This window comes from Schistocerca americana, chromosome 1 (assembly GCF_021461395.2).
Source record: "Schistocerca americana isolate TAMUIC-IGC-003095 chromosome 1, iqSchAmer2.1, whole genome shotgun sequence".
In the NCBI taxonomy this organism is placed as follows: domain Eukaryota; kingdom Metazoa; phylum Arthropoda; class Insecta; order Orthoptera; family Acrididae; genus Schistocerca; species Schistocerca americana.
The window spans coordinates 636,766,386-636,779,411 of record NC_060119.1 but is presented as its reverse complement, the minus strand read 5'-3'; the positions used below and the strand labels follow the sequence as shown (position 1 = coordinate 636,779,411).

The 13,026-nt window shown below is 43.1% G+C and overlaps 1 protein-coding gene across 1 annotated transcript in view; it reads left to right on the top strand.

Annotated features, from left to right (window-relative positions):
- Nucleotides 1-13,026, top strand: part of LOC124625699 (divergent protein kinase domain 2A) — a 104,900-nt gene that overhangs the window by 71,270 nt on the left and 20,604 nt on the right. Inside the window, exon 3 of the mRNA XM_047149190.1 lies at nucleotides 6,164-6,291. Coding sequence (XP_047005146.1) covers nucleotides 6,164-6,291 — 128 coding nt within the window. The remainder of the gene's footprint in view (nucleotides 1-6,163; nucleotides 6,292-13,026) is intronic.

Below are 13,026 nucleotides of genomic sequence, written 5' to 3'. Positions count from 1 at the left end.
ATTGATATACTTACGGCAATGGCAAACCACCTCTGCTAGGACCTTGCCTAGTTGGTGGTGTGTGTCTCCCGCATCGTCCCCTACGCTCCTCAGAGTATGGGACCTCATCATCATGATCATGCATACATCTGACGAGATTGCTAGGCATGCCATGGAAGGATACATCCACCACCACCACCAGAGCAATGCCAGAATACCCATAGTAGGTTTAAGGGCTCTCATGGATTGTCGTGGCTCTCACTTATCACTTACAGCTGATATTTACCACAAGCTCTCTGGTATAGCTATTGATGATGACCATATGCAGTGTGGTTTTTTCCTGGACTTATTGTTACAGACCATCAATGTTTTGGTTAGTTGACAAACTTGCCTGTCTACCTAATGTCGTACTCCTTCACTAATTGCATGACCAAAAGTTGTTTTTTCAGTGAAGAGAGCAATGTAACTTGAGTACACTGATTGCTTGGTTTATATCCAAGAGCTTCCTAGTGCTCATCTGGACTAACATGTGAGTCATTGAACAAACAGCCAGAGTACTGCATTGACCAAAAGGTATCCACCTCTAAAAGTCTTTGGTTGGTTGGTTGACTGATTGGAGGAGGGGACCAAATAGGAAGGTCATCAGTCCCATGATCTAAGGTGGCAGAAACCAAGGTAGCAACAACACAAATAGCACAGTTCAGTCAAGGAGAAGGAAAAATGACCAAATAAAGAAGTAAAAGGAACTTTGGACCAGCAGGAAGAGGAAAGAACAGAAGGGGGGTGGGGAAAACAGTGAGAATAAGGGCACCCCAGAAACGCTACACATGTTGGGACACCAGTACCACCACACCATAGCATGATCATGACACAACGGGGACAACACCAGGGAAAGAAGACATAAGAAAAGGGTAAACAAAATGGCACAAAAGACCAGACAAAATGTTGGGTAAAAGGGGGGGAGGGGATTGCCCAGCAAATGAGGAGGCAGGGGTAAGGCCTCCACAACCAATGTCAACACTGAGTGATTTCAATTCCAGAGGGAAATTCAAGGACTTAAACCTGGGAGGCCAAACCACTTTCGCAAAGAAAACCAAGAACAGACATAACCATGCACAGATCATCTGTTAACACCAGGGAAAAGGAAGATGGGAGTGCATATTTAGTAAGAAGGGCCAAAAGGCGGGGGCAGTCCTGCAAAATATGAATCACTGTGGGAGGGGCCTGCAACTACAAAGGGGCACAGCTCATTGCAGAGTGAAAAACGATAGGTCAACCTAGTATGGCTGATACAAAGATGGCAGAGGATGGCAGATTCACACTGGGAGAGGCGGAAGGAAGAACGTCACATGGTGGGAGACTCCTTCATTGTGTGAAGTTTATTAGATGGGGGTAGCATCCCAAGAGTTGACCCATGATTGAGCAAACAGGGATTTGACATAAAGCCGCAAATCTGCACCTGCAGGGGTCATGGAGAACCTTGGGTAGTTAGTAGCCCACCAGCCCCAGCCAGACGATCAGCAAGTTCATGAGATGCCTACGTGGCCGGGAATCTATAGGAAATCAACCAAATAAGGAGCATTGCCAAGACTGGTGAGTAGGTCATGGCTAGCAGAGACTGAGGGATAGCAGAAGAAACACCAAGTGACTCATTGAGTCTGTACATAACAAAACTCTGTGAAGCGGAGGGCCCAATAGATGGCCATCAGTTCTGCAGGTAACATCTCACACATGGCAGGCAAGAGGTGGTGTTCTGTCAACATAAGACATGAAGGTATATTCCTCATGATCATCGGATTTAGAGTCGTTGCTGTAAAACGACAATTGCATTCTGAAACTCCTGTAAGAGTAGGCAGAACAAACAAGAGAACACAATTGGAGCGATAGGGCCTTTCAGACCTTGGAAGAGATCTGGGGTCAGGGAATTAACCTACTGGGGGTGGTTGGGAGAGAACATGTGGAAGAGGTGGAAATCATGGTGGAGAGACACGAGGTGGAGCCCAACCAGTAAATTCACCCGAGGATGGGCAGCGTGCTGCCAACATCCTGAAGCCCTGAAAAGAATAGAATGAGAGGGGTGAGCAGGGGAAGAATGGATAGTGAAGGCATAGGAATCCATGAGCTAGGACTGCCAAACTGATAGGAGAAGGGTCCCACTGTCAACCAGAAGACTATCAACAAGGCTAGTGCAAAAGGCACCAGTGGCTGAATGGATACCTTGACGGTGAACCGGGTCCAAAGGAGCAGCATGAAACTTGACAACTATAGTCTATATGGGACAGTACTAATGCCTGATAAAGGCAGAGAAGTGTTGAATGACCCATGCTCCAAGTTGTGGACAAGGAAGCAGACATTGAGTTTATGAAAACTACCAACCTTCAGATGATGGATATGGGGCAACCAAGTAAGCTTATAGTCAAAAAGAAGATGTGAGAAACGGAACTGGGGGACCATGGTCAGTTATTGGGCATAGAGGTAAAGCTGCAGATCAGGATGCTCTGTGGTAATTGAAAACTGTGTGAGAGTTTCCACATGGAGGTTCGCTGGATGACCCCCTGCAGCTGTTGTTCCACAGAGGCCACCAAGTGGGAGCTAGCCCATATACAGAAATCATCTACATGCAGAGGCCACAAGTCTGTTAATAGGGATGAGAAAAAGTACGTCTTAATACAGAGCCCTTTGGAATGTCATTCTCATTGGTCTGTGGGGGCTGACAACAGTGCCAACCTGAACTCTGAACGACCAGTGGGACAGGAGCTGGCTAATAAAGATGGGGAGGGGGGAAATAGTACATCCAGGGGCACTGGAGGGGGGGGGGGGGGCTTTTCCTGGGACTTGTGTTTCTCCTTCTTCCCTTTCATAGGTCAAGGAGGGCAGGGCATGGAGGGAGAGCAGGCTTTTGCAAGACCCGGAACTGAAAGAGTGTGGGTGATCTTGGGGCACATGGACTGTGGGTCTCATGGCCAAGTTGTGGTAGCAGACTTTCACCATGGGAGACACCTTGGGGAGCCCCATCACTGGTGGGTGCTGAGAGGGACACTACTCCGGCGGGGACGGGGGAGGGGAAGAGGAGAGGGGAATGAGACTGGGGTAAGGAGAAGGGAGGAGGGGCAGAGGATGTAACAGAGGCAGAGTTAGATGTCATCAACACAGGGTGAAGTCTATCATATCTCAGATGAGCCTCGTTGTAGAATAAACAATCAAAGGCCTTATACTGCTGTGTCTTCTTTTCTTTCTTATAAAGCAGGCAATCTGTCGAGCATGGAGAGTGACAGTCATGACAGTTGACACACACAGAAAACAGGGACTCCGCTCATGGAGTGGATGTACACATTCACCAGATAGAGAGTCCACCGCACAATGGGAAGACATAAATCCAAAATGCAAGCACCGAAAACGTCTATTCAGTGGTGGAACATACAGCTTCACATCACACTGATAACTCATAACCTTGACCATCTCCAGGAGTGTAACTCCCTCAGATGCCAATCTAAAGGTGCTGGTATCGGTGCGACTGTCCTTACAACTTTTCTGGACATTTCGAACAAAATGCTTCTTCGTCCCAGATTGGCTTGGACTTCCTCATCAGCTTGAAGGATGAGATCCCTGTGAAAAATGACTCTGAACCATATTCAAAGACTCATGAGGAGTAATGGTCACTGGGACATCGCCAAGATGGTCACAAGCATGAAGGGCTGCAGATTGGGTAGCAGGAGCAGTTTTGATCATCAGTGAATCCTATGGCATCTTACTGAGAAACTCTACTCTGCCAAACTTGTCTTCAATATTTTCCACAAAAAAATAATGGCTTGGTGGCAGTGAAAGTGTCCCTGTGAGCCTTGTGAAGACCAGGTAGCAGGGAAAGTGTTTCATCTGAAGCCGGCGAGCCTGGCTCTCCCCTCGGAGTGTAGTCAGGGAAGGGAAGGCTGCAGCATTATAAAAAGCAGCACGATCCATTACCGGCTGAAGAGATGGCCATAGAAGAATGGCCAGTTTTTTGGAGATTAATATGTTTCATAGGCTCAGCATCCATCTTATTATACCATCCAGTTTGATAAGGGGCTCTCCTCATGGGTGCCTCTAAGCCATAGCAAGGGCCGTTTGGCACGACGGCCGTTACCGGGATTTCCAACGTCTCCGAATGACAAGCAATCACTCCTAGGCATACATGAAGAGGCAACAGCTCAAGTACCAGAAGTGTGATCTCTATGTTGTCAGGGGGCTCAGCCAGATGGGTGCATATCGGCCCCACTACACAGACTGGTCACATGTGCTGGTGACCTAGCAGGGTGGAAGGGGCCGATGATGGATGGCTAAGAAAGAGGGGAAGGAGGGGGGTGGGGGGTGGTGGAGGAATCCACACTGTAGATGCCAGGGAGGTCTTCTTCGAATGGATGACACTAAGGGGAGAAAATTTAGAAGTGGAATTCAAACCCCAATGGAGGAACAAAACCCCAAAAAGGAAGGATGAAAAGTATAAGGCTAGGGGAATGAAACCAGAAGCAATACAAGAAACCAGGTGGATAGCCAAGTCGACATATCTACATCTACATCTACGTGGATACTCTGCAAATCTCATTTAAGTGCCTGGCAGAGGGTTCATCAAACCACCTTCACAATTCTTTATTATCCAATCTCATATAGGGCGCAGATAGAGCAAATACCCATATCTTATGGTGATCTTTTCTCCCTATGTAGGTCAGTGTCAACAAAATATTTTTGCATTTGGGGGAGAAAGTTGGTGATTGGAATTTCTTGAGAAGATTTTGTCACAACGAAAAATGCCTTTCTCTTAATGATGTTCAGCCCGAATCCTGTATCATTTCAGTGACACTCTTTCCATATTTCGCGATAATACAAAACATGCTGCCCTTCTTTGAACTTTTCCAATGTACTCCACCAGTCCTATATGGTAAGGATCCCACACCATGCAGCAATATTCTAAAAGAGGATGGACAAACGTAGTGTAGGCAGTCTCCTCAGTAGATCTGTTACATTAAGTGTTCTGCCAATAAAACGAAGCCTTTGGTTAGCCTTCCCCACAACATTTTCTTTGTGTTCCTTCCAATTTGAGTTGTTCATAATGGTAATTTCTAGGTATTTAGTTGAATTTACGGCCTTTAGATTTGACTGATTTATCGAGATAAGTAAGAACACCGTAGAGAGGATGGAGGGGGCATAGGGAAGGAAAAAGGAAAGGAAGGAAGGGGCATGGGGAAGGAAATGCAGCCCGAGAAGGAAGAAGTGGTGGGCTGCAATAGCTTGGGGACCCGTGAGCATCATGCATGAATTCACATAAAACCGTGAGACCCCTGGGGGGAGAAGTCCCTTGTTTTGCGTATTTCTGCAAGAGTCAGGAACTATCACTGTTTGTGATTTATTTTGATATGATTTGTGTTTAATAAAATGTGTATTGTTAAAGAAGCAAACTTACAGCAGGTGGATTATTACAAGACCAGCTGTAAAATCGAATGTTTGTGTATGGAAACATTTTTTGCAGAAAGGGTCTTGTGACTAAATAGTGTGCATCTGTAGAGTGTAATCCTGCCTGCTGTGATACTTGTAATAGAATATTAAAATGTTGTACGTGATTGAAAGCTGCTCCCCCCCTCCCCCTTTACCTAACTTGTAAACAGCCATTTAGTTGAATATTTCCTGGCAGACTTGAATGTGTAGTAGCATTACCCATCTATTCACAAACCCGTCTGTAAACCAAGTTAAAGTAAGCATATCACTTGTAACTGAAGAACCATTTCCCATCTTTCAGTCCTCTTTTTTTTTATGAGTACTCGTTAACAATGACCAAACAAAGGCAGACAAAATGTGTAAATATCATGCAACATAAGATTTACAGCCACCACTAAGCTGACAGTCTCACTAGCTTTTGGTGTCAGGTGTTCCTTTGTCCACTGAAAGAGAGAAGAAATGTGCTCCTTTGTCCATTGAAAGAGAGAGAAAAGGGTTAAGATGAATTGGAGCATCACTGTGAAAGTTTTGAGAGTTTATAAGGCTGTCCTTTGTGGTTGCAGTTCCAAGAAACATATACAGTAGCAGCATCCAGAATAACCGTGATGCAGTTTCCACAATTTTGTCATTTTTTGAATTAGTTGGTTAACACATTTATTGGAAAAATTAAATACAAGTTTAACATATAGTAATTGAAGCAGTCTGTCTTCTTTTACAGAAAAGCCAGTTTCTTGGACATCTCAACATGTGAGTGAACTGTATGAATGCGCAAGTTGTTTCACTTTTTCACGGAGTGAAATTTGCAACCATCATATCAGTGATCATAATTTGTATGCTGTTTGCCAGGTAGGGTATATTAAATAATATGTTCTTTCTATTCATTTCTGAAAAGTGAAAAGTGATTTTACTGTGTTTCATTAATTATGGAAATAATAATATTTTATATATGGATGAGTTTATCTGTTGAGTATACTGTTCTTTGGAGTAGAAGTCACAGTGGATTTAAGCCTCCTGTAATCCACATTTATCTGTACTGAGACTAGTGCATTCTATTTTCAAATAGAAGTGACATTAGATGTAAGCGTCATGTTTTTATTATAGTATAGCTATAATATGGAGTATTAGAAGTCAGAATTCACAACATGATTCAACATTGGAAAACACAAGTTGTTAACAGTGTTTCACTGAGCTGGTGTTACAAATATGCATAAAGACAAGATGGCTAACATGTTAAGCTGAAGTTCAGAGTATAAAGAACCTGTATGAGTTATGATCTAAATCAAGCATTGAATATATTGCAATAAAATATATGGCGCTGGAAAGAAGAAAAGCCACAGTGACATCAAAGTCATTAGAGACAGACCACTGCTTCAGTTGGATAAGTATGAGGAAGATGTAGTATCTACGGTCCTGTTGCAAATAACAAAGTACACATAACAGTGACTGGGCACTGGAGAGTATGCTCACATGGAGAGAAACAATGGGGGAAACATTGTGCAAGGACCTTCATATGCAACATACCCCAGTGGCCATGGTGTAAGTGAGCAAGAATGGGACCGGAGATACAAGAAGCCCAGAGTTGTCTGAGTTGGTACCAAGGAGAAGAGTGCTGTTGACTACCACCAGCAGATGACAGAGGAGGAAAGAGCTACTGAGCAAACTAGACTCCATGGTGGGCACGTGCAGAGGCCAATCATTGCACACAGAATCAACCACTTGTTGGAGCCTGGGATCTTGACGGATGTCCTACACGACATGATGAGTTGTCACAGGAAGCTTATCCACAGTGTACTGCAAGTGAGGATTTATCTGGAAATGACAACTTTAGCTTCTTCAAAGGCTGGGTTGGATCGTACGGCTGACAATGGTAAAGGTGGGTGGATGGATGGATGGATGGATGGATGGATGGTGTACATGATGACTAAAGGCTTGTTTTTATCTGAGACTAAGTGAGTTGAGTGGCTGTCAACATTTTGGAGTCATAGGGAGAGGCTGTTCAGTGTTTCTGTGAGCTAAGACAACTCAAAGCCCATATTAAGAAGCATCAATTGCCAGAACAAGATGTTTGCTTGATGTGAAGATATTGAGGTACTGCAGTGACTTTAGCGACACCTTTATGTGGGCAGACACTCTGTTGCAGGGTGCTCATCAAACATAAGAAACATCCTTTTTTTTCACAACTCATTCAACATATGAGTTATGTCCACTGTGTTAGGAAGAAATTTTGAATGAAACTGACTTTGTCCGGAAATGATTGGAGTTCCTTCAGGTTATGCAGTTTAGGGAGGTTATTGATTGTTGCTACATGGTTCTCCATAGGATTGATGCTATCCTTCAAAAGAAGGTGGCCAAAATATTTAGTTTCTGTCTGAAGAACTTTTAGTTTTGCAGACTGCATATAAGGCCTGGCAATTGCAATAATCTGAAGGTTAGTGATATGTTGTTGCCATGAGGAATCCTTGACAATGATGTTATCAAGATGGTTTGCTCAGTATTAACTGTTCCAAAAATCTCTAGAAAGTGGTGCGTGCACTTGCAGTGCCAAACAACAGCTGTGTATAAAGGTACAACCCAAAGTGCGTGTTGATGACCATTACTGTTTGAGGATTGAGAGCGGAAGTTGTAGGTGTGCCTCTGCCAAGTCAGTTTTTGACAAACACTTACCACTTACCAAATGCTTGAGTATTTCTTCTGGGTAGGGAATGTGGTAGATATCCACCACTGACTGGATGTTAATGGTAGACTTAAAATTCTTGCACAAACAAAGTGTCCCCATAGGCTTTCAGATAACAACCAGAGACATAGCCCACTGTTTGTAAGGAACAGCTTCAACAATACCCAGGCCAACCACCTACCCAATTGTTCCTAACCACTGGCCGAGAGAACAAACAGAATAGGCTGAGCATGACAAATTTGGGGACAGCTGTTGGTTTAAGGGTGATGAGTGCCTCGTAGTCCTTCATGTGGGCCTCGTAGCCCTTTACAGCACCCTATACAGGTGTAAACAAGACCCAGTCTCATGGCAGATGTCATCTAATGCCTAGAATGGTATGGAGTCAGAAATAAGATGCAGAGCATTCTGAATTTGACATCTGAAAACTGTGAGTCCATCAATACCAAAATATGTTTTCAGATATCACACTTATGGTGGCCAGAATATGTAACTGCCCACACAACATGCTCATACTCAACATTGATTGTGAACTGGCCTTGAACAAGAATCAGCTGATTGCTGTAACTGATCAAATGATGAACAGTGGAGGGGAGAGAATGGTGGCCCCAGTACTGATCAGAAAATGGAATGGCTGTTTCCAAATTTGCAGTGTAATATAAATCTTGCTGGGAACTCTGGGCTCCTAGATGAGCACCAGTATGACACTATGATCCTCCAAGTACTCCATGACCAAGGACTCGCCATGTGGGAAGCCATGACAGACAAACATCACATGGCTTTGTTTATGGCAAGTGGCACACCACACACACCAATGTGGGTAGTGACAATGGGTGTTTGTTTGGAAACAATCAGGATATCAGAGAAAACTATGCTGGGAAGAGCCACAATCCCACAGTGAATGGTGCAAACAGAAGGAAACAGCAAGGGTGTTTGATGAATTATACTGTTGCTGTGGTACCGAACACATCGCTGCTACTCCCACTATGTCCACAACCTGTTTAGTTGCAGTCTGTGACAGTTTGAACACCTGAGTGAAAGTTAGGGTCTTCTTGCTGTGGGGTCATGCAAACATAATGCCTCCCAATGCATCTCTTTGTTTGGAGCAGAACAGGCAATGATGTTGCATATCAGAGTGTCAGCATAGTACTTAACAATGAGCACACCTAAATCTGCACTTCTGACTTAACCTTGGACATCGGCTTCCCATGCCAGATATAATAGCCCAGTTTCTGTTGTCATAGTGAATGTCCATTTGGGCTCAAAATGGTTCAAATGGCTCTGAGCACTATGGGACTTAACATCTGAGGTCATCAGTCCCCTAGAACTTGGAACTACTTAAACCTAATTAACCTAAGGACATCACACACATCCATGCCCGATGCAGGATTCGAACCTGCGAACGTAGCAGTCACGGGGTTCCGGACTGAAGCGCCTAGAGCCGCTCGGCCACTGCGGCTGGCCTGTCCATTTGGGAAGTCACATTGTGGATTTGATTATGGTAATAATCATCGAGCAACTCACACATTTCAGAAAATGACAATACCTCAAGGTCTGTTAATAGAGTGAGTTTGTGAAGCAAATGAAGTGCTTCATACTCAGTGCAAGACAAGAAAGTTGTATCCTCTACCTGAAATGGCACATAATCTGTTGCAAATGCCACTTGTACAGGTCTCCTTCTTCCTTCACCTCTTGGAATGATGAAGAAGATGGGGCATTGGTGATTGTCCCAAGGGTAGATGCAGAAGGACTGTGGCACTCTGCAAAGACGCAAGCAACTGACAGAGCATGCTATTGTCACCATTCAAGTCGCTGCTTTTGTAACAACTGAACCAATGCCAGACCCAGTGTACTTATGTAACATGCCAGAAACAAAATGACCTTATCACCAGAAACTGTAGTACATACAGTCTTATTGCATATAAAAAAAATACACAGTGAATATAACTGCAGTGATTGAGCACCAGAGACTACACACACATGGACAGAAAAAGCAGGAAAAACAGTCCGAGCCAAGTCTGGTAACAAGCAAGTTCATTATAACATATCACTGAACAATCCTAACTGGCATGTAGAACCTTTACAGAGTGTGAAAAATGTAAGAGAGGGCGGGCCATATTACTGGTGTGCGGCCATCCCTGCTCGGCCAGTGTTCGTGCTCGTAGCAAGTGATGCAGACAGACCTTTCATTTTGTTCTCTCACTATTGGCACTACATGTGAACTCTGTGCGTGTGATGGCTGCAGCATAAGTGGACGCACCACAGAAGAAAACCAGTATTTCCTTTACTGAAGGGACTATCTCAGCACTTTTCAGAAGTCATTCGGGATAGCAGGGCAAATCTGTATCAAGTTATTTGGCTGGCGATTGGAAAACCAATCCTCTCAGATATAATTTAAGTGTATTAACTATTTTTTTTTGTTCAATATGTCTTGCAGCCTTTGTGTAGTTGATAAATGACATTATGAAGAAGAACAGGCCAGTCGGAGTGGCCGAGCGGTTCTAGGCACTTCAGTCTGGAACCGCACGACTGCTACGGTCGTAGATTTAAATCCTGCCCTGGGCATGGATGTGTGTGATGTCCTTAGGTTGGTTAGGTTTAAGTAGTTTTAAGTTCTAGGGGACTGATGACCTCAGATGTTAAGTCCCATAGTGCTCAGAGCTATTTTGGAGAAGGACATGGCTGCTTGCTTCTTATATTTATATTTCTCTGAACTATTATTGAGGTACACACTCATTGTAAGTAATCATACATTTTATTTTTGTGCCTTAATAGAATTTTTATGGAAAGTTCTGATAATTTAATCTGCTTTCCAGCATGTCTTCGTATTGGTGTGAATGAGGCTAATTGTGTTTTATAATAGCCTCATTCATAGCAAAATGATGATGTACATAGCACAATTAACCTCATTCATACCAATATGAGGACATTCTGGAAAGCAGATAAAATTAAAAGACCGTCTCCATAAACATAGGCAAAAATCTGTGTAAGCATAGAACTGAAAGACAAGACCACTGACGACGAGTAGTAGCCTTATACCAGTCTGGACAAATAAAAATATAGAAAGCGAGCAGCATTATCATTGTCTATGTATAAAAATAATGCCATTTATTAACTGTTGTGCCACTTCACTTTGAATGGCTTTTGGAAATCTGAAGAAGTCTTTGACCTCGTGGTGAGGATAATCTATTGATGAAAGTTGGTGTTTGTATGGATATAACTCAACAACTCATCTCAAATGACCAAGACTGTTTGTGAGGTTACTACTCTCTCTCTCTCTCTCTCTCTCTCTCTCTCTCTCTCTCTCTCTCTCTCTCTCTCTCTCTCTCCCTCTCTCTCAGCTGCCCAACACACAGTATGGTGGCATGTGTAGCATTGCTGTCAAGCATTGTAAACAGAGGAGCATGGGCAGGAGCACACATCTATGCATTATGCTATTCAAGTAGCTATACATTGTACAACATGTACATTATCCAAACTTTCGCATTTATAATATTAGTAGTGATGATAAAACTTTAAATTACAGTATGTTTTTTGGTGATCCAATTTTCATGAAATAAAGCCTATATGTTGCCCCCTAAGATTTGTTCAATTTACTCATGAAAACCCCATGAAAATTCTTCCAGTAGTTTCTGAGATTAGTGAGTTCAGATGGTTGTGATGGTGTTAGATTAACCTGTAAATCATATCTTTATGTCTGTGATCTGATTTTGATGAAGTAAAGCCTGAAATTGCCATAAGCTACATCACAGTTGCCTGTGAATAACCTATGAAAATTTGTCTAGTAGTTTTGGAGATAAGCATTTTCAGACAGACAGACAGACATGACGGTTCTACATAAAATTTAAGTCTTGATATATTGTTTTTCCATAATTTAATTTTAATGAAATGATGCCTATACAGTACCTCAAGCTATGTTCAAGTTAAGTGTGAAGCCAGTGGAAATTTGTATTGTAGTTTTAGAGATTAGCGTGATCAGACAGAAGACACGAGGATTTTACAGTTTTATTGTTGGTATAGATAAGGGTGACAATTATTGAGCTATATGGGAAAAAATGTAAATTAGTTACAAATTACAGTGTAAACACACTTGATTCAACATGTAAACATCACTGCAGATATTCAGATTTAGGTTACGACATGTTCGATATGCCTGCCATCCTTGGTGATGATGTGGCACAGACAAATAGTGAAATTCTGCATGACCCACTGAAGTTTCAGAACATCAGTGCTGTCAATTACATCCTGTATTGCTGTTTTCAGCTCAGCAGTGGTTTTGGCGTTATTGCTATACATTTTGTTGTTAATATAAACCCACAAAAAGGAGTCACATGTATTCAGATCTGGAGAATATGGCAGCCAATCGAGGCCCATGCCAGTGGCCTCTGGGTACCCCAGAGCCAGAATGTGGTCTCAAAAGTGTTCCTCCAGGACATCAAATACTCTCCTGCTTCAATGGGATCAAGCACTGTCTTGCATGAACCACATCTTGTGGGAATCAGGGCCACTTTGGATAATGGGGATGAAATCATTTTCCAAAACCTTCACATACCTTTCAGTTGTCAACATGCCATCAAGGTTTATTGCACATTATTCTGTGACTGGACATTGCACACTACACAGTCACCTGTTGAGGGTGAAGAGACTTCTTTATCATGAAATGTGGATTCTCAGATCCCCAAATGAGCCAGTTTTGCGTATTGACAAACCCTTCCAAATGAAAGTGGGTTTTGTTGCTAAACTGAACCATATTCAAATCAAAGTACTGTTCGTCAGTTCTGTGAGCAGTAGTGTTGGTGAGACACAGCCTCTGTTCCATGGCCATGGGACTGAATGGCTGATGGGTTTGAATTTTGTATGGGTAGAGATGCGGATCTTCAATGGGAATTTGTTGCAGTGTCTCCCAGTTG